This window comes from Macaca mulatta, chromosome 12, assembly GCF_049350105.2.
Source record: "Macaca mulatta isolate MMU2019108-1 chromosome 12, T2T-MMU8v2.0, whole genome shotgun sequence".
Classification (NCBI taxonomy): domain Eukaryota; kingdom Metazoa; phylum Chordata; class Mammalia; order Primates; family Cercopithecidae; genus Macaca; species Macaca mulatta.
In genome coordinates this window covers 96,345,839-96,368,069 of record NC_133417.1, presented here as the reverse complement: position 1 = coordinate 96,368,069, position 22,231 = coordinate 96,345,839, and the positions used below count along the sequence as shown (strand labels likewise).

Genomic DNA, 22,231 nt, shown 5'->3' with positions numbered 1-22,231 from the left:
GAAGCTTGCTTTACATGATATCCACAAGTTAAATTATCAAACAGCAACAACCTTACTGAAATAATCCTAGCAGACAGGAGACCATGTGATATATTAACTAAATCCCATTACATTTTCCCTTCCTGGGCACAAGGGGAGAATGTATCTCCCAGTTTCCTTTGCAGTTAGGCTGGGCCCATGTGACTATGCACTGGTCACTGAAGAAGACCTTATCATGCTCTCTCTTCACCTTCCACAGCAATCTTAAAAGCTGTGTGGGCCGGGCGCAGTAGATCACACCTGTAATCTCAGCACTTTGGGAGGCTGAGGTGGGTGGATCACCTGAAGTCAGGAGTTCAAGACCAGGAGTTCACGACCAAAATGGTGAAACCCCGTCTCTACTAAAAATACAAAAAATTGCCAGGTGCAGTGGCTCACGCCTGTAATCCCAGCACTTTGGGAGGCCGAGGCGGATGGATCACAAGGTCAGGAGATCAAGACCATCTTGACTAACACGGTAAAACCCCGACTCTACTAAAAATACAAAAAATTAGCTGGGCGTGGTGGCAGGTACCTGTGGTCCCACCTACTCGGGAGGCTGAGGCAGGAGAATGGTCTGAACCCGGGAGGTGGGGCTTGCAGTGAGCCGAGATCGCACCACTGCACTCCAGCCTGGGCAACAGTGTGAGACTCCATCTCAAAAACAAACAAACAAATACAAAAAATTAGCTGGGCATGGTGGCAGGCACCTGTAATCCCAGCTACTTGGGAGGCTGAGGCAGAATTCCTGGAACCTGGGAGGCAGACATTGCAGTGAGCGGAGGTCGTGCCACTGCACTCCAGCCTGGGCAACAAGAGTGAAACTCTGTCTCAAAAAAAGAAAAAAGAAAAAAAAAAAAGCCATGTGTTCCAGATATTGTAACTACAATATAGAAGCAGCTTGGATATCTGATCAACCATTTTTAGTAGAGCCTCTGAGAAAACCCAACTGACCTCCATCAAACTGTGTTTCATGAGAAACAAACCTTTGTTGTGTTATGCCTTGAGCTAGGAAGGCCTGTCGCCCAAAAATAACCTACCTTATTCTGACTAATCATTCCTTATACCCCCTTACAAGGTCTCAAACGTGCTTAGACTGTAAACTCAAGTTTCATTTCCAACAGGTGGGAATTATGTTAGTAAGCAGTACAGAATAGCTGAAGGCTAAAAATAACTATTTCCTGAATACCTACTATGTACCTAATGCCAGGCTTCTGAAGTGAGGTGTGGGCATCCTAGCATGCCCAAGATGAGCCACTAGAGTACAAATATAAACATCAGAACTTCTGTTTATATTTCTGTATTCATCACTTTTTAAAAATTCCCAGTCTTGTGTATGTTTTATAATACACACAATACATTAAGATGGTGCTGCCTGACAAGTTAACTGTAGATAACCAAACACAGGCAGATTTTAAGGCCAACGATCTTGAAGCAACAAAGTATAATGTGTAGTCCCTCTTCCAAAAATGCCCACTATTGTAGAAGTCCAATACTCAAATAGGAGACAATGAGATATATAAGATAAATAAAAGTCATATGATTAATAAAAATCATATATAAAAGGTCATGGTTGTGACAGAATGCATAATATGGACTACATGTTTTAGAACCACCGAGTAGCCTTTAGAGAAGAGGCTTCAAAAAGGAGGTGGTTTCCCATATACCACAAAAGATGAGTAGGATTTCAATATGTGGAGTGAGTAAAACAGAATATAGACCAGAGTGCCTGTGAAAGAGGAGAAATGAAGCAAACAGTGGGATTTCACAAACGGTAGGCCACCAGAGGCCAAGTGAAAAAACAATGTACAATTGATCACTAGCTACAAATCTACCAAACTCATTTCTCTCTTTTCACAGGCAGAATTTTTAATTAGCTCTGGTTTTAAAAGAGTCCTATTCAAGATCAATGCAATATAGAGGTAAACATCAAAGAAAGTTAAAGTCTCTAACTATAGAAAATGACAAAGATTTTCAAAATTTAAAATGTGTCTTTGCTACCTAAACTATGCCTATAAGACAAAGTATGACATTAACAATCATAGATATAATATTCTTATAATAAAAGTTAAGTTATAGAAAGGACGCAAATGTTCAAAGTGTTATATATCGTTTTCTATTTGTTTTAGGAACACGTTTCCACACTTCCTCCTTCCCTGTACCCACATTCCAGGTAATGAGTAACCAGATAGCCATGACTCACTCTATCATGTAATCTTAAATAGCTACATGTGTTCATTTTATAATTTATGCCTTTAACACCTTTATACTTCGGTAACACTTTTCTTTAATACATTTCCCTGACCTTAGATGAGATCCTGCCATTTTGAATGTCCCTTTTTTTAATCCATAATGCTATTCACTTGAGAAAAATATGCATAAGCCTCTGCTATTAATAACGGCCAAACTAATTATAAATACAGATAAAAGCAGGAGCAACACTGCATGGCCAAATGTGAGGTAGGGTGTATGAGTGTGAAAATATGCCTTTTGAAAGCAAAGCAATGGCTTAAAAACTAGCAATTTCTAAAAAAAATCCAAGGCCCTTAGCAACCCTTCATGAAAATATAGAGGATAAAAGTAGAAATGAAACCCTCCAGTCTTAAGCCAGTAACCCAAGATCTTCCGCAGATAACCTATGATTATGCCTGCATGTGTTTTCCCAAGGTAGAGGTCTGTGGTGCAAACCACCCAAATCATCTCTCCCTCCAGGTGCTAAAACAGCCTAAGTTTTGGCTGTTGATGTGGACTGATGGAAAAACATTAGTAGAAAATGTATATACTCTAACTTATTCCTCTGTTATTAAATTTATGTGAAAGTAGGCTAAGTCATCTATAAGGCTTAGGAAGTTCCTACGGTAACTGAGGATACAAGGATATTCTTTTTGGATCTCAAGCTGACCATCTATGCATCCAATGAACACTAATATCCTAAGGGGATGGCTTCAAAGGGCTTTGTAAGAGTTAATTAAGGTTAAACTCAGTGTTCTTCATATCAAATGCTGCCCCTTCCTAAATAACATTATGACTCAACACCAATAGCAACTAGAAATTCTGTTGCAAAACAAATGAATTAACATCTGTTTACACTTATATCATTTCAACATTAAATCATTCACCACTCATTCATTAAACCATCGCATTTACACACGTATACATTTAGGCATATTTAACAAGTCTGAAAATTTTTTCCAGTTGATGACTGAAATGTAAGATGGCAATTTTTCCAGACACATAGCTTGTAATTTTAAGTAATTTCCTTATCCCAAACTCTCCTCCTATTACTTTGGAATAACCTTCATAATCCTTCAAACTTCCCAATGATTCAAGCAGATTGGTATTTGAATGTTGTATTAAAATTAAAAAATAGCTCTACATTCTCAACTCTAATACCATTTCCCTTTCCTAACATCCAGGGTCATTATGCCATACCCAAAACTGTTTTTTGCCTTATCTTCTATGACCTACAAAAGCCACCTACTTCAAGAATTCCTTCTTCAGGTCGGGCACAGTGGCTCATGCCTGTAATCCCAGCAATTTGGGAGGCTGAGGCAGGCAGATCACTTGATGTCAAGAGTTCGAGACCAGCCTGGTCAACATAGTGAAACCTCACCTCTACTAAAAATACAAAAATTAGCCAGACATGGTGGCACACGCCTGTAATCCCAGCTACTCAGGTGGCTGAGGCACGAGAATCACTTGAACCCAGGAGGTGGAGGCTACAGCAAGCCAAGATTGTGCCACTGCACTCCAGCATTGGCGAGAGAGCAAGATTCTGTCTTAAAAAAAAAATTCTTCTTCAAGACTCAACACAAGTGGCACCTTCACAATTTCTGAACCCACCAATTTTTCTGCACTTCTAACTTGTTCCTTGTAAGTATATCGCTACATTAAAATGTGGCTTATGTAGCTACCCCCAACCCACAACTAGAATGGATGATCCTTAAAGACAAAACCACATCTTCTACAGTTTCTAACAAATAGCAGCCCTCCCACCCCCCATCAATCTATTCATTCATTCACTCACTCCACCAATATTTATGGAGTGGCTGCTCTGCACCAGGTATTGTTCTAATTACTATGGATACAGGGATGGTAAAATAAACAAAGCACAAGTGCTCATGGAGATGACATTCTAATGCAGAAGACAATAAATAACAAAAAATGAGTCCATGGTGAGATGTCAGGTAAGTACAAATGCTCTGAAGAAAAATAAAGTAGTCTAAGAGAATAATAGGTGATGGGGGAAGGAACTGCTATTTCAGGGATTGCTATTCCTGACTGCAGTGAGAGAATAAGTCAGCCCCTCTATGGTACAAGAATGATGCTGAGAGTGGCATGTTCAAGAAGCAGCAAGGAGGACAGTGTGGCTGGGGAGGGAGGGTGAGAAGTAACAAATGCAGTCAGGGAGGTGGCCACAGCCCAGATCATGTGGAGCCATGCAGGCCACGAGGGAGTTGCTGTAGGTTTTTTGAGCAGCAAAGAAAAACAATCTGATGGAGATCTTCAAAAAAGATCACTCTAGGCAGTGGCCATAACATTCATAGAGATAAGACCGTTGGCGGTTGAGGGGATGGAGGCAGAGGCAACAGGAAAGTTAAAGCAGGGACGCAGTGAGGAGGTCACCACCATAATCCAAGCAAAGGAGGGTGGTAGCCTGGGGCACACACAAGTGGTCATGGAGGTGGTTAGGATGATCAGGCTGGGATGCATAAGACCTGATAACGGACTGAGTGTGCAGCAGGAGAAAAGGAAAAAAACAGTTTTGCATGGAGCAACCAAAGGATGATGCTGCCACTGACCAAGTTGAGAAAGAGAAGAGGGAGTGGGGCAATCCTAAGTCTGGTTTGAAGCATGCTAAGGTTTGAGATGCCCCTTATCCAAAGAGATGCTGCAGAGCTGAACATAGCTGGATTGCCTGCAGGTCAGGCGAGAAATCCAGATGGAAATCTAAATCCAGGAGGCATTGTCAGCACATAGAGGGTATTTGAAGCCCACGTGGGCTCATCTAAATAATGACTACAGAGGAGAAAAGCAAAAATCCCAGAGTGGAGCCCCTGGACTTGCCACAGGAATGCGGAGGCTGGATATGGAGCAGCCCAAGGCGGGCGGAAAGACAGGAAAATGTGGAGGTCAGTAAGCCACATTTTAAAAGGGTTCCAGGAAGGAGTCGGTCATGTTGTCAATTGTTGCTGATGTAGGAAGAGGAAGATTCAAAATTGACCATTGGATTTGATAACATGGAGGTCAAAAATGATCTTGAAAAGAAGTTTTAGTGGAGTGGGAGATGAAAGCCCAATTAGAGTGATTTACAAAAGAAAAAGAGATGAACTAGAGACAATAAGCATACCCAACTTTTCAAACAGTTTGGTAATAAAGGAAACAAATGGTATGGTAGCTAGGAGATGCGGAATCAAGAGAAATATTGCAGCATGTTATGTTGGTGGGAATGGAAGAAGAAAGAAAAAAGATAAGGCAGTAGAGAGGGGAAATGACTTGGAGGGGTCGGATGCGATCCTGCGCACACAACACTCAAATGTTTATTGAGTTGAACTGTTATTACCCTTAGACATGTCTTGGAAAAAGATGGCCCACTAATTCAGGTTTCTAAAATTCTATACAGAAACTCCAACGATAACCTGGCTTCAGGAAGCCAGCATTCGAGTATTTCAGGACAAGCTTTCTATGGCTTCTTAAGAACAATGTATACACATGTCCACATCTGTGGTATAAAAAGAAATGTATCCGGTCAGGCTCCTGGCACAGGGCTCCTTAAAGCCTTTGGAATTTCCTGGGTGATAGGAGTATCTTGTATTATTCACAACAAGTCCCTTTCGCCCATACCTGAGGCTATGCAAATGAGGGGACTCAGGTGGGGCCCCCTCAGTAGCATCAGCATAGGGATGTTTACCAGAAAGACCAAGTCTGTGATTAGAGGGGAGGATCTTTCAACCCCACCTCCCCACCTCCAGGGAGGGGAGGGGAGCTGGAGACTCTGGGTCATAAAAACTTGAACACAATTCTTTTTTTTCTGGGGGAGTGGGGGGATCTAGGCTGGTGAACAGACTGACATGCTGGGAAGGTGGCATTCCCAGAGTGCACAGAGGCTCTGCATACACACCCCCACCGTGCCCTCCGCAGCTCTTCCATTGGACTGTTCCTGCGTTGTATCCTTTATAATAAACCAGAAAACGTTAAAAAAGTATCTTCCTAAGTTCTGTGAGTTGTTCTAGCAAATTCTTGAACCTGAGGATCATGGAAATCCACAAATGTATGGGGTTGGCTGAGCAGAAGTGTGAGTAGCCAGGGTACCCCACTCGTGGCTGGTGTCTGAAGTGGGGCACTCTTGTAGGACTAAGCCTTTGACCTGTGTGGTCTGTGCTAACTGTGTAGTGTCAGAACTGAATATGTCGGAGGTGTTCGAACCAGAGCAACTCCATCTTGAATAAGGGCTCAATAAAATAAGGCTGAGATCTACTAGGCTGCATTCCTAGAAGGTTAGGCATTCTTATTCACAGGGTGAGACAGAAGGTCAGCACAAGATACAGGTTATAAAGACCTTGCTGATAAAACAGGTTGCGGTAAAGAACCCGGCTAAAACCCACTAAAACCAAGATGGCGAGGAAACTGCCCTCTGGTCGTCCTCACTGCTCATTATACACTAACTATAATGTGTTGGCATGCTAGAAGACACTACCAGCAGTGCCAGGACAGTTTACAAATGCCATGGCAATGTTGGGAAGTTACCCTATGTGGTCTAAAAAAAAACCCAAAAAACGGGAGGAACCCTCAGTTCCAGGAATTGCCCACCCCTTTCCCGAAAACGCATGAATAATCCACACCTTGTTAGCATATAGTCAAGAAATAACCATAAAAATGGGCAACCAGCAGCCCACAGGGCTGTTCATGGGATGAAATAGCCATTCTTTATTCCTTTACTTTCTTAATAAACTTGCTTTCACTTTACTCTGTGGATTCACCTCAAATTATTTCTTGCACAAGATCCAAGAACCCTCTCTTGAGGGACCCCCTTCCAGTAAACAAACTGAATTGTTGGACACCCCGTCAGTGTCAGATAACTGGTTGGTGTTGGGGGGAAAATGTCACACACCTGGTATCAGAAATGATATTAGAAACATACAATTTATCTGCTGTCGATTACCTGGAGCCATGCTCTTCTAGGTACCAACTGCTGCTTCACAAGACTATCTCCAGGCCATTGAAATTCCAGGGGTTGCTTGGGACTCTGAACATCTCCATCCCAGCCAGGAATTGTGACTGGGCTCTGATCCCCCTTTCTCCCTCTCCGCTTTTTCTGGCCAGCTACTGCATCCTATGGATTTGCCTCTAAAGTGTCCCTCGTATCCCCAGATGAGCCTTCTGTCCTTGTCCCTTACTGCAAACGTCTACCAGGTCCCTAAACCTAAACCTCTCATTGAGTTTCTCTTTCCCTGTACACCCACAGCAGTTCAAATCCCAATGCTCATATTCTCTCTCCTCCTACCTGCTTAAAAATCCTTAGCACAAACATTCTTTGTGACCTGGGTCTACTCTTCCTCTTCCACCTCATCTGCCCATCCTCAGCTTGCACCCTAGGTTCCAACCTTAGGAAACCACACGAACTTAGATCACTGATGTGCCACGCTGTTCTAGCTCTGTCTCTCTCCCCTTCAGACCTTTGTATCTGCTGTTGCCTCTGCCTAGAACATTCTTCTCCCAACACATCACATGTCACTACCTCTTACCCCTAGAGGATGATACTGAAATACAACATCTCAATAAAGCACTCCCTGGCTACCCTATCTAAAACAGTAAACCACCCGTGACTCCCCCACAGCCCTAATGCCCCTTCCCTGTGTTAAGTTTCTCCACAGCACTTGTCACCGTCTAAAATGCCATTTGTTTTATTAACTTCTCTTGTGTTTCGCCTCTCTCTGTGCTAGAATGTAAGCACAAAAAAGCCGAGATTTTTGTCCACTGTGTCCCCAGTATGTGCACTAGTACATGGCTCACAGTAGGCACTCAAATATCGTACGATGAATGACTGAGTCAACACTGTTCCCTCTGACTAGAAAATTCTCTCCTGAGCCTAGAGTCCTATTCTTTATCCATGCGGCAAACTTATCACCCAAGGGTCCTCCATCCCATCTCCCAGCTCCTCAGGCAGGGCTGTACCCCATTTCCCAGGGGACCACACCACTTACTGCTCATTCTCAGACTCTTCTGTTAATTCCAAGAGCACTATTAATAACTACGCTGCTACAACAGGAATCACCGGGGCTGTCTAGGGCAAACCAGGACATGCCCCACCTTTTTTTATGGCCGCTTTCTCCCTTTGGTATTTATCAGTCTGTCTCCCACACCAGACTATGAATCCTTAAAGGTAAATTCATCTTTGTATTCCCAGCACCTCAACATGTTGTGGATGCTTAATCATGTTTATCAGATGAATGAACAATCACTTGCACTTGGGAATCTGGGATCCCTGGGACAGGCTGAAACGGGAACGCGGGGCTGGTACGCCTGGGCCTGTTCCCCTCTATGTGAGTTTCTGCCCCTGTGGTGGCCCCATCCCCACCCTCAGTTCTGCAGTCTCATGAGTGGGGCCTCATATTTGCTCTGCTGAACTCTTTCATTATCCCTGGCTTTGCTAACTCCATGGGCTGGCTGGATGGGGACCAGCTTTTGTCAGCCCCTGTTCAGATGAACCCCACACGGCTCCTTTGGTCCTACCTACCTTGCCACACCAGTCCCAGCAACAGACTGTGGAAAAGATTCCAATTTCAAGAACAAAGGGTGGGGCCAGCACCCCTCCCACCTCCCTAGACAGGGGTTCCCAGGTGGGTTCCAACTGTAGCTGTCTCTGTCAGGGATGAAGTAATTATACTAACCCTTCTCAGGGCTGAGGCCTTGGTGCTGCTTCTCCAGATGAAATGGATCTTTTCCAGGACATTGCAGAACTTCGCAGAGTCTGTCAAAGGCCAGCCACATTTTGGCAGGAAGCAGCTGTTTTGCTGAGAACCAAACTTTTCCCTTTAAGATTATATCATTGAAATGATCATGTATGCCGGTGTGAACACAGGCTTGGCTTCACAAACAGCATTTTTACAATAAACTCTTTCGAGTCTGAGGTGTGCATTTGGTGAGAAGGGATAAAAACTCTAATTGGGGGTCTAGAAATTAGGATTCTGAAACTGCCCAGATGTACCAGAAACACTTTTCAATTAATAAACGTATTCTTACATCATAACAGTTTTCATGATAAAAACATTAGGCTGGCATCAAACCAACCTTCCTACTTGAGTTTTAAAAGCTTCATGATCTGGAAGAAAAATTAGCTGAGGTCTCTTTCTGCTAAGAGTATATATCCTGAAAGAAACTTGTTTTTTTTTTTTTTTTTGAGATGGAGTTTTGCTTTTGTCGCCCAGGCTGGAGTGCAAGGGCGCAATCTCGGATCATTGCAACCTCTGCCTCCCAGGTTCAAGCAATTCTCCTGCCTCAGCCTCCCAAGTAGCTGGGATTACAGGCATGCGCCACCACGACCAGATAATTTTGTATTTTTATTAGACAGGGTTTCTCCATATTGGTCAGGCTGATCTCGAACTCCCAACCTCAGGTGATCTACCCACCTCGGCCTCCCTAAGTGCTGGGATTACAGGTGTGAGCCACCACGCCCAGCTGAAAGAAATTATTTTGAAAATAGCCCCAAAAAACAATATACTGGGAAGAAAACTTTGAGAGTCAAAGGCAGCAAGTTCATGGAGCATTTACAGAAGCTGATTAGGTGCAAGGCCCAGAGATGTTTCCCACTGCAGACCCAGCCTCAGGAAGCCTCAAGTCAACAGCGGAGCTTGACCACCACATGGACTGCTGATATGAAACTCGCCTAAGTCAAGAAGTTTTCTAATCTTTGTTGTCCGGAATCAAACAAATATCCCCCAAGACTGACGGCAAACACAGTGTCTGCCTTCTGCTTATTTTGACCCATGACAGTCATGCATAAAAGGAAAAGGGTAATTTTAGCTGTTTTCAAAATGGTGTCATTACACACAAGATGTTTACTTAAGGCATCTAAACTGGAGAGCAAACAAAGCTCTGATCCCCTTCTGTACAAGCTACTTGCATAGATCTGAGGCCTGGAGAGATACAAAGCCTTGCAGACCACAACCCGTCATCTACTGACTTAAACTGCCTTAGATATGGCTCAAAGGGGGTTTTATAAGAATATCCTTTAAGATTCAATTTTCTTTTTCATGAAAGCTTCCCTTCCTCTGCTCTTCCCTTTCTCCCTTCTAACCAATGCTGTGAACAATCTTGACTTCTAAATACTCAAGCTGGAGTTTAGCCTCTCTCATGAAGACAGGAATTTTATCTGTTTTGTTCACCGCTGTATCCCAGTGCCTGAAAGACTGCCTGGCACATGGTAAGTTCTCAATAAATATTTGCTCAGTAAATGAATATCTCCTCTACAGCAATAAATAAAAAGAATGCTAGACGGGAAAGCATAAAACCCTTTTCTGCAACTTATTTTTGGAGATGTACTGGATCAATTTAAAGGCTCAACTATTCCAAAAGTAAAATGAAAGAAATAACACAACAGCCTCAGCAACATCACATCAACACACACATGCCCACCCTTGAGAAAGCATTTTCACATCCAGTTGCACAAGCAATCTCTACAGGAGAATTCAGAATCTAGTTGCAATAAAAGCTCTCAAAATAAACACAGCTTTAATTCACAGAATTTTAACTCTGTTGCAGAGAAAAATATACATAAAAGCAATAATGTGTGAGCCTTCTGCCCTGGAATCTTAACCTAAGCTCTGTATACTCAACCACAGCATTGGCACATTTTGAGATATAGTCAGAAATGTTCTTTATAACATTATTCTGGTTCACCTTGAATAGAGTAAAATGGCAACAGGATCCACAAGGACTCAAAACACACAAGCATTATAGCAACATCATTCATGGGCAATGGCATGTGGTCCGGAAAAATTAGTCTGGCCCAAAAGTAGGAGTCAAAGAGTCCACAGACAGACGGCTCAGGTCTGGACGACTAACATTAGCACCATACCAGGTGCTCCCACTAATTACTTACCCATTTTTAAGGGAGGGTAACCAGAAATTATTCAAAGCTGTAAGCCACTTTTCTAAGTTTTAACATTTGTTGCTGAGTCTTTCATTTAATAACATGGAAGGACCGCTTCACATTATGATTACAATGCCTAAGGTAATATGGCCACCACATTATATCCTAACTTAAGAAGGACACATTTCAGCTCACTCCTGGGCTATGACCACCAGAGGGCTTGTTGCCAGGTGCCACAATACACTCTTGTTCTGGTGCCAAGTTCCTTCCAATAGACAGACAACATGAACAAATCGAAGCTGAAAAAATACTTAAGAGTTGAAGAGCATCACAAAAATATTTTTGCTTTTTTAAGAAATGAAAAAAAAATTGTCATTATGCTGCATGAAATTTTGAATAAGATACAAGTATCTTATCAAGTACATTTTGAGTTCATTGAACTCTCAGCCATAACACAGGTAAAATGTAACGAAAAATCACTAAAAACCCCTTTTGTTTTATAGTTGTTGAGCTCTTACGAGAAAAGCACTGGAGACCGCCACAGAGATGTGCAGGATAAAGTTTCTAACCTACAGAAGCTTCTATCTCATTCAGGAGGGTGACACCAAAACCTAATCAACCATAGTAAGAAGAGGTGCTGTGTAAGAGCACATGAGTGGTCTGATAACTCAGGGCCAGTGCAAGTCCTGGTGGATTATGCTGGGGTTGACCAAGTCTTTCAGACAGACCATAGGAGACTGGCAGGATTTTAACAGTGGAGACAAGGTACAGGGTAGGAGACGTAGAAAGGAAAAGACATGAATGGCTCTGACTCAAGAGGAGATTCCACAAAGGAGAGTAGTGGAGTTTGGAGGAGAGCAGGGAGGAGAGCTAAAGCTGGACTATAAAGGGCCTTGAACACTGCATCAAAGGAAATGGGAGTAAGAGGGAGCCCATGAAGGTTTCTAGGAAGGTAAGTAACATGATCTGATTTTAGAAGATCCATCTGTTGGTGATAAACTGAATAAACTGCTGCAAGGTTAAAAGGCAATCACCCAATAAAAAAGGCCAGTGGATTTGGTAACTAAAACATCTGAAGGTGCACTGTCACAGTGCTATTCCAACTAAGTGGAAGGAGATTAAGTATTGACTGAGTATCCCTTAACCAAGATGTTTGGGACTAGAAGTGCTTTAGATTTCAAATTGTTTCAGATTTTGGAATATTTGCAGATACAAAATTATCTTGGGTATAGGATCCACGTCTAAACAGGAAATTCATTTATATTTAATATGCACCTTATACACATAGCCTGGAGGAAATTTTATCTTTCTCTTAGGGACACGGAATCAATTCTATGTTGCGTGACTGCATTTTTACTGCATTTGGAGGTCAGGAGTGGTGTTTTCCACTTGTGATGTCATGTCATGATCAAAAAGTTTGTGATTTTGGATCATTTGAGATTTCAGATTTTCAGATGAGGGATGCTCAACCTGTGGTTTGATTATTTCCCTCGTCTCTCCCTTCTCAGTCTTTCCTTATCACTGCTGTTTGGGAATCTGAGGCAGTTTTCAATGAATCCAGTTACTGAGTTTTCTGAAATGTACTAAGTCCTCCCTGGAATACATTTTTTACATTCCTTATTTTCAAAGAAGTTAAAAATCATACTGGAGAGACATCCCTTACCTAACTAGAAAAGCAAATGGTGGTACAGACTCTGCCACGCAGCATGGCCACATTTCCTTGGGGATGCCACCCAACAATAACCTGCTCAAAGATGTGGCTTACCACCTAATGGGGACAGGAGTTCAGAGAAGGAAAGGAGCTGCAGAGGAGGAGCCCAGCTGAGAAGTTACCTGTTTGGGGGACTAACAGACCCACAAATGATAACAGAAAGCTATTTTTGAAAGGAAAATAGGTAAGAAACCAGTCTATACATTTCCATGATCTGAAAGTCATAGATTTACACAAAATGGAATTATTTTTTAATTATCTAAAATTTAAAGAAAGATAAATTGTAGACACCTTCAAAAATATGAATTACAAAATTACCTGGGTGCTTTTGCAGACTAACAGTGAACACAGCTCAAATTAAATTCCAAATGTAAGCCAGGTACAGTGGCATGTGCCTATGGTCCCACCTACTCAGGAGGCAGGAGGATCTCTTGAGCGCAGAAGTTGAAATCAGCCTGGACAAATAGCAAGACCTCATCTCTTTAAAAAAAAAAAAAAAAAAAAAAAAGGGCCGGGCACGGTGGCTCATGCCTGTAATCCCAGCACTTTGGGAGGCCAAGGCAGGCAGACCACAAGGTCAGGAGATCGAGACCATCCTGGCTAACATGGTGAAACCCCGTCTCTACTAAAACAATACAAAAAACTAGCCAGGCTCGGTGGCGGGCGCCTGTAGTCCCAGCTACTCGGGAGGCTGAGGCAGGAGAATGATGTGAACCCAGGAGGCAGAGCTTGCAGTGAGCTGAGATCGTGCCACTGCACTCCAGCCTGGGTAACAGAGTGAGACTCTGTCTCAAAAAAAAAAAAAAAAAGGCTGAGCACAGTGGCTCACGCCTGTAATCCCAGCACATTAGGAGACCGAGGTGGTCAGATCACAAGGTCAGGAGTTTGAGACCAGCCTGGCCAAGAGGCCAGCCTGGCCAATATGGCGAAACCCTGAAACCCTGTCTCTACTAAAAACATAAATTAGGGAACCACGTTAGCATTCACCCTGTTTTAAAATACTGTCAAAGATGAACATTTGCAAAGAAAAATGCAGGAAAATACATTAAAGGAAGTGGAAAATGTCCCACCATGCAGAAAGTGGTGAGACAGAGCACGTGAGAATGTTGGAAATGTGTCCCACATACATTATTATTACAACAATTGCTATAATTCTCATTGTTAATAGAAGCAGCTCTGCTTTCCCACAGAATTATGTAGATTCCATGCTAAGCACTTTATACATATTAGATCGTTATATTATCTAAATATCAACTACATATTTGGCCCTCACAAAAATCCCAGGAGTTAATTAATAATTCTTTTCCCACTGAATAAACTAATTACTTAATTTCTCTGAGTTGAAGTTTTTTCAAGTAATTTGCTCAAGATTAATACAGCTTGTAAATAGAAGACCTGGGACTTGAACCCAAGTCCTGTTCGATATGTTTTTACTAAACCCTTATTAAATTCTTATACAAATCATCCCTTAAACAAACATGAAATAGTAAATGTGGCAAAAGCAACAGATCTAGCCTCAGCAGGGAGCAAGTGAGGAAGGTTCCTCCCTGAAGAGGTCTTCTGCAATTTGACGTTTGAAGGAAGAACACGAGTTGCTTTGGAGAAGGAGGGAAAAGCATTCCAGGAAGAGGCACAGAATTCTATGCAAGGATGCTCTCATAGGAGGGAATGTGGTGAGGACTGAGAGAACAAGCAAGATGGGAGGGAGGGAATGAGAGGGATCTGGCAACTTCAGATGCTTTAGTAAAACTGTACCTTGCTCACCACATAGTGCTTTATAGGCCATGGTAAAAAGTCTTTTTCTTTATCCTAAGCACATTAAGAATGTATTTTATTTTAGTGCTGGTGGTGGTTCTTTTCCTTGGGATTGAGGGGTGTGAATTAGAGTAGCAGTGCCATGCTGCCTCCTATAGGAATCTTCCAGGTGCTGGGATAAAAATGTATATTCTGGACCATGAACTTCTATGATCTAGAATAGACTTCTAAACATTCTCTATCTACCCAAACATTATATCTAAACATTCCTAGAGTGGAGATTTAAGCTGAAAATGCAAAAAGAGCATGTGGACAATTGCTGGAGGTAAACTGAGGCACAGTCAAGATTATCCTGGAGGGTTTGTGGTGCAGGAACACGGGCGAACCAAGGGTAGCAGGGTGGAAGTGCACAGGAAGAGGCCCTGTCAAGAAAATGGCAAGCCCATTTCCAGCTAAGAGGGGCAACTGATGTTAATACCCCAGCTCCACTCCCACCAGCTGTGTGGCTTTGGAGAAGTTACCTGATCTTTCTGTGACAATTTCCCCCTTTGTAATAGTGCCTACCTCACAAGATTATTTTGAGAATGAAATGAGTTATAAAACATATAAAGTATTTAGAGCAGTACCTGCACATAGCAAGTACTTAATAAATATTAGCCATAAATATTTTTATTAGTATTATTGTTAAAGATCATAAATTGCAGGAAAGAAAAGAAAAACATCTCAAATATAGATCTAAAGCAACATGTTCTCAGACTTACATGCGCCTAAGAATCACCCAGAAAGCTTATGAAAAATGTAGATTCCCAGCTTATGAGAAGTAAGACCTAGGAATCCAAATTTTTTCAAAAGCCCCTGTGGAGATTCCGATACAATTGGTCCAAGCACCATACTTTGAGAAGTGGGGCTTCAAGGACTAGAATTTAAAATATTCAGGTATCAAATAAAGTATTTCATCACAGGGGTTTAACTATCAGGATAACTTTATAAAACAAATTTCAGATATTATTTGTCTTAAGGCAAAATGAAACAAGATCACTTGCAATATCTACTTCTAGAAGAAAACGAAATGATCAGAATTTGCTTGACTGATAAAATATACCAGCAGATTTATTCATTAATAACCATTTTCATGCATTTAAATAATAAATAATCTTTAGTTCCAAACAGTCCAAATATATCACTGCATGCTGCATTATCAAGAGAAACTAAAATAAGCAACTGGACACTGGTATATATATGTTCCTTAATTATTAGATTTTATGTTCTATCAAAATTAATAAAGCCAATCTTTAATCATACAGAGAAAATCCTTTCTGCTAGGACATAATGAAGACTTTCTGCAGGTTCTTTCACTTCAATTCAGCATTTCTCAACCTTGGCACTGTGGACGCGGTTAACAGATAATGCTTTACTGTGAAGGGCTGCATATGCTTTGAAAGATGCTTAGCAGCATCCCTGACCCACTAGCAGCAAGCACCCTCCCACCCCTAGTTTCACAACCGAAAATGTCTCCAGACATTGTCAACTGTCCCCTGGGGGATAAAACTGCCCCATTTTGAGTACTACTGCTTTCGGTAAAAAGACTGAAAATGTCTCAACTCTAGAAGCGACCCAAGTTGGCAGCTTAACCATTTTCAAATGCCCCGCTACCAACATGCCAATGACCAATTAATCTTTTCCACGGCCAAGACATTTTCTGAACATTTCCTCATCAATATCTACATGCACATGTATTGATGTGCATTTCATGACAATTTGGGGTTGTTTTCAGCGTATCAACTGTTTTGAGAGAAAGAGAACGACGCTACTGCGAAAAAGTAATAGCAATGGTGGTAATAATAAACGACATAGCTTTGTAGAATGCTTGACACCCTCCAAGGCACTTCTGCATACATTAGTCCCAGCCCACGTTCAGCAGCAGTTCACAAATATTCTAAATCTGCATTCAACAGTTTATTGCATAAAAGGTGTTATGCTGCATCAACCAACTCCCATCTGCAAGACACCATGGGCCACTTGTAGCAACTGACAATCATAAGTACATGAATTCTGGTAAAATGCTTGCATGCCCACAAGAGAGGAGGCAGGAAATGTTTCTGCCTAAGCAACAAGCGGAGAAGTCTGAGGTTCTCAACTCATTACACGACTTGGCCCAACTCAGCATATTTCTCTTTCCTCTTCTTTAAACTCAGTAGTGGGCATGACAATGTAAATAGTGAACGTATCCGTCTTGAATCAGTAAATGTAGCATAACTTGAGAAATAAAAAGTTTAAGGTATTGTTTGCGATAACTTCTGGGCATTCTCCCTCCAACTTTTTCAGATATTTTTATTCAGAGGAATAAAAGTTCTTTCTAGGGTTGAATAACCCGGTTCTACCACTGATCTACCAAATCTAGGAAAACTTTTCCAGTGTTATGTTTCAGTCATTCAGACCAGAAAACAAAATTCTAGTGGTAAGAAGTGGCCGAATCATTTCGGCATCTCTTAAGCACGCCAACGAAGAACTCTGAAGGAGCAGACAAACAGAATCTACAGGTACTGTGAAGGAATTATTTACACTAACAAGTGACCTTCTTCAGAAAAATCAAACAAGTGACTTTCCAGAGTAAGTGAAATCACTGGTCTATCCCACGCATCTGGTGAACAATGTCCGCAAAAATTATAAACTGAAGGTATTGTTTGGTCCTTTTACCCAAACACCATCACACAACCCAACACTTGGGATTTTTCTTGGCCCAACAAGACTATGAAAACGCTGCTTAGGCTCTTTATAATAATAAACAATGCACATTCCTGTTTTATTTGCAAAAATAATTAGCAGCAGCTGCTACTTGCACAGAATTTTGAACAGAAAATATTTTACATCCTGAATCCAAATATTTCAGAAGTGTCTGACGTCAAATGAAGTATTCTGCCTTTTTAAAATTTAAAACAAAGAATAACAATTAAAGTCTTCATACTTTTATCGAACTTTTAAAAAAAAAACTGACAAAAACATTTTCTGAAACTCAAAAGAGACAGCTGCACACACCTGTCAACTACACATCTCTGGAGTAAAAGAGACACTTAACGCTTTAGTACAGTACTTACATGTGAGGGCTCAGTTCATAAAAATTTCTGTTCCTGTATTCTTCCACTTTCTCTGGTGAATAAATGGGCAAAGACCGGTATGGGTTAACAGATATAACCACACTTCCAATGTATGTCTGCAAAAGAAAGAACAAAACATGCCCATTAGTTAGTACACAAAATGTATTTTAACGTCTTAAGCTTTAGTGTCGTATGGTTTTGACCTTTTAAAATCAACACTAGTTCTGCTTCACCATTCATTGTATACATTTTAAGAACACTTTGCACCTCTGAAGACAGATGGTCAATAATGTCTATTCATTTTGCTGATAAATGGAAAGCATACATTTATATATTTAAAATCCTTTCAAAATATATCTCTGGACTAATTTATGGTTCTAGGTAAGAGTTCTCCAAAGCCCTGTCATATTTTCCACAGATTTTGTTACCAACTACTGCTAACTGTAAGCAAGAGCCATGCTCTCCCTGATTCTGGATAGAGTGATAGTTCCCTTCTTCTCTCATCTTTTTCCACCTTTTCAGTCAACAGTAACCCAGGGTTCTCTTCCTCCCTACCCACACCTCATAGGGCCTTCCCTTTGGCACTGGCCCTCTGCAAGTCTGTCAATCTTTCCACAATGGGCTCAGATCACATTCAATTCAGTATCAGAGCTACAAGTATCTCTGGGACATTCAAACCACATAATCTCATTATATCTAATATAATATAATATCAGAATTTTAGTGTCAAATTTAAATGTACTTTCCAGAAAATACATTTAACATCAACATTTAAATTTAATGTAAAATTTACATTTAATGTAAAATTTAAATGTACTTTCTAAGGGATCAATGCTATATTTTAGCATGCACTAACTTTCTCTCACTGAACTTTAAACCAGAACACAATTTCTCTTCCTTTCTACTTCGACCCTAAATTCCTGGCAGCATCAGTGGTGCTGGTTTAGTTCCTTTTGTGCAATGCCAAGGACAATGCCGCAAGCAAAAGTCACTTAACTGTAAATTATCTTGGCAGCTCCATTTTTCCCTTCAGTTTCAACATCATAAAGATAGAAGGGGGAGAAAAAGATGCCAACAAAAGTGGTAAAGTGATAAACTAAGTGATAAAGTGATGCGCGATAAAACTTTTAAAAAGAAAAAGGTTCATAAAGGAAAGAAAGAAACAAGGGGAAAAAAGACCTCCAACTTCCCACCTTTCCAATGTCATCCCACAAAAGGTTGCATTTTTAGAGCAATAAGTTTTTCCAGCATTACCACCACTGGGATTCAAACAGACTGTCAGATTTTTCTAGAAAATTAAACAGAATAGAAAATGAAGGAATGTAGAAAAAAGTCAGAAATGCTGACTTTTTTTTTTTTTTTAAACAGGGGTCACAATGATATTAATTATGAAGGACTTTCTCCTATCTAGGAAAGCTGAACAGGTTATATATATATATAAACACACTTTCATCCTGTAAGAATATAATCTTGTCAAGGGTGGACAAAATTGCTGTTGTAAAAGGAGACTCTCAGTTCCCATGTAATTTTTCACATTTATTTCTAACATTCTATCACCAGGACCCAATTAATCTGGCCTGACAAACAATGACAAGACTTTCTCAAGGTTTTCTGGTTGTCCTCACACTGCAACCCACTTGGGAGATGGGAGATGTCTCCCAAGGACAATGTCACAAGCAAACATCAGAAGGGAGGTGCCTGACACTGAATACTTGTCTGAATAGCTTCTAGCTAATACATTAGAATTAGTAGCCTTGGTAAATATGAAAATATAGCCACTGGTTATTTCTTGAACATCTGTTGGTTAAAAAATCAGCCTTCTTTAAGTAGAAAAGTACTGTTTGAATCCTTCTCCCTTTTTAGGTAATTTCTTGAATATAATAGTTTCTAAAATACATTGATTTGCTATTAGCAGAGAAACCACTTACTGAGTTGCTCTTTAAAACCAAACTTCACAGTGGCTAAATTCTTGATGAAAATCTTCCTCTGTGGCATTCTTGCATAGAGAACAAACTCTCTTGCCTCAATTCAAAATCAAAAACCATAGTAATAAGTTGTAAGTTTCTCTTTGTTCCATGTGACTGTTATACATACTGAATTACGTGTGTTTGTTTTCCCCCAGCTGCATCACCATCACCTAGAACAGTGTCTGGTCCACCAGGATGTAAAATAAATATTTGTTAACTGATCGAATCACATGGGGTATGTTCATCACTAATTGGAGGGTACAAGCCACTGAAACACATATAATTACTCCTGCATTGAAATATAACACCAAATATACTCAGTGCTTAGTATTTTAATCAGCCTGTATGCCATGTGTTACTGTCAGAGGTGTTTGAACCAGAGCAACCCCATCTTGAATAGGGGCTGGGTAAAATAAGGCTGGGACCTACTGAGCTGCATTCCCAGATGACTATGCATTCTAAGTCACAGGGTGAGGGAGGAGGTCAGCATGAGATACAGGTCATAAAGACGACGCTGATGAAACAGGTTGCAGTCAAGAAATCAGCTCAAACCCACCAAAACCAAGATGGTGATGAGAACGACCTCTGGCCGTCCTCAGTGCTACACTCCCACCAGTGCCATGACAGTTTGTAAATGCCATGGCAACGTCAGGAAGGTACCCTATATGATCTGAAAAGGGGAGGCATGAATAATCCACCCCTTGTTGCGCATATAATCAAGAAATAACCATAGAAATGGGTCTGCATATGGAGTAGCCATTCTTTATTCCTTTACTTTTTAAATAAACTTGCTTTCACTTTACTGTATGAACTCACCCCGAATTCTTTCCTGCATGAGATCCAAGAACCCTCTCTTGTGGTCTGGATTGGGACTCCTTTCCGGTAACATTACCATTGAACAAATCCCTAAATGTCATTTGACTCTGGTAGACTGTAAAAACAGCCAGAACAATGCTTTCCATCTCTGCATGCACTTCCCATTTGAAATGTGACTTTGTTACTTTAAAGACAGTTTATTTCTCCACTCCTTGAATTTGAAGTTGTCCCCGTGACTTGATTTAACCAAAGGGACGTTAGCAAATGAGACACAAGTAGAGGCCTGAGAAACATTTGTGTATTAGGATGTGTCTCCTTTTTTATGATTGTGGCTGGAAGCCATGATGTGAATGAGCTTCAGCTAGCCTGTCAGAGAGGTCCCGTGGAGAGCTAAGGTATCCTGACCTACAGACTGCTAACTATTAGACATGAGTGAGGCCATCTTAAACCATCCAGCCCCAGTAAGGACACCAGATGCCTAAAGCCACATGAGTGATTCCAGGTGAGATTAGAAGAAAATATACAAAGATAAATTCAGGCTAACTTGCTATCCCAGAGAATCATGAGCAAATAAATGGCTATTGGTGTAAGCCTTAAATTTCTGAGAGGTAATTTGCTACATGGCAACAGTAACTGATACACCTATGTAAACCAAAAATAAAATTCTAAGGCCCCCCAACCATCAGAATGGACTTCCTCCTAAGCCAGGGTATTCTAAAATTTAACCTGAAAGATTGGTTCAGGCCATGATGGGAAGTGGGGGTCGAACATGCCTCATTATACCTCTCCAGCATTAACATCCATACAGACCTTAAGTCTGATAAGAAATGTTTACAATCCATTGTCTCTGAAGGCAGGTACCTGGAGGTTTCATCTGTGTGATAAAACTTTGGCCTTCACAACCTCTTATAGTAACCCACACATTCCTTTCTATTGATAACTCTTTTAACCAATTGCCAATTAGAAAAAATTTAAATCTACCTATAACCTGGAAGCTTCCCTGCTTCGAGCTGTTCCACCTTCCTAGGCTGAAGTCTCATGTCTGCCTAAAATGTCCCAATCATCTTGGGCGTATGTTCTCAGGATCTCCCAAGGAGGGCTGTGTTACGGGCCATGCTCACTCAAATTTGGCATAGAATAAATCTCTTTAAATATCTTAGAGTTTGACTCTTTTCATCAATACCTACATGACTCAACAAACTAAAAATGGTGTCAAGCAGGACAAATTTTATTCACCTAAATAAGCAAACACTAAAAGAAACTATGCTTTCTCTCTCCATTCCACTTTATACAGTTCTGATATTCTCTTTATCCTCTAATCTTGAACTTCTAACAGGTTCGTCCTATATATGACCTTTCTGTTTATGGATTTCTTCCTTGAAGTTCTATGTGCATTAGCCAAAAGTTTAAATATTCCTACACAGCCCAGTAGAATAACTCAAATGTTCACAGTCACAACTCTCCTTCCTCTGAGACGCAGAAAGGCACTCCTGATAGCAGCTCATTGCTGGGTGGGGTTTAAAATTCTACTCTAGTTTTAGGTAGCTACCAAATTCTACATTCAGGTGACTACAGCACCAGATTAAATCTCCTTTTCACGGATCAGAACAATAGTGACCAGACAGTTCATTTTTACATCAATTAACATTTGGACTTGTGAATCAGATGCTTGTTTTTTAACAAACAACTGCATACTATTTACAGTTGGTATTTTCTTATTGCATCGCGCTCTAAAGAGGATGGTAAACCAACTCATTATGAAGTAACCAGCCCAGCC

The 22,231-nt window shown here is 41.0% G+C and overlaps 1 protein-coding gene across 6 annotated transcripts in view; it reads right to left on the bottom strand.

Annotated features, from left to right (window-relative positions):
* MYO1B (myosin IB) overlaps positions 1–22,231 on the bottom strand; it is a 181,922-nt gene that overhangs the window by 111,826 nt on the left and 47,865 nt on the right. For all 6 annotated transcript variants that reach the window (XM_028830384.2, XM_015110580.3, NM_001266816.1 and 3 more), the window contains 1 exon segment: positions 17,672–17,787. In XM_028830384.2, the coding sequence (XP_028686217.1) occupies positions 17,672–17,787 (116 nt within the window).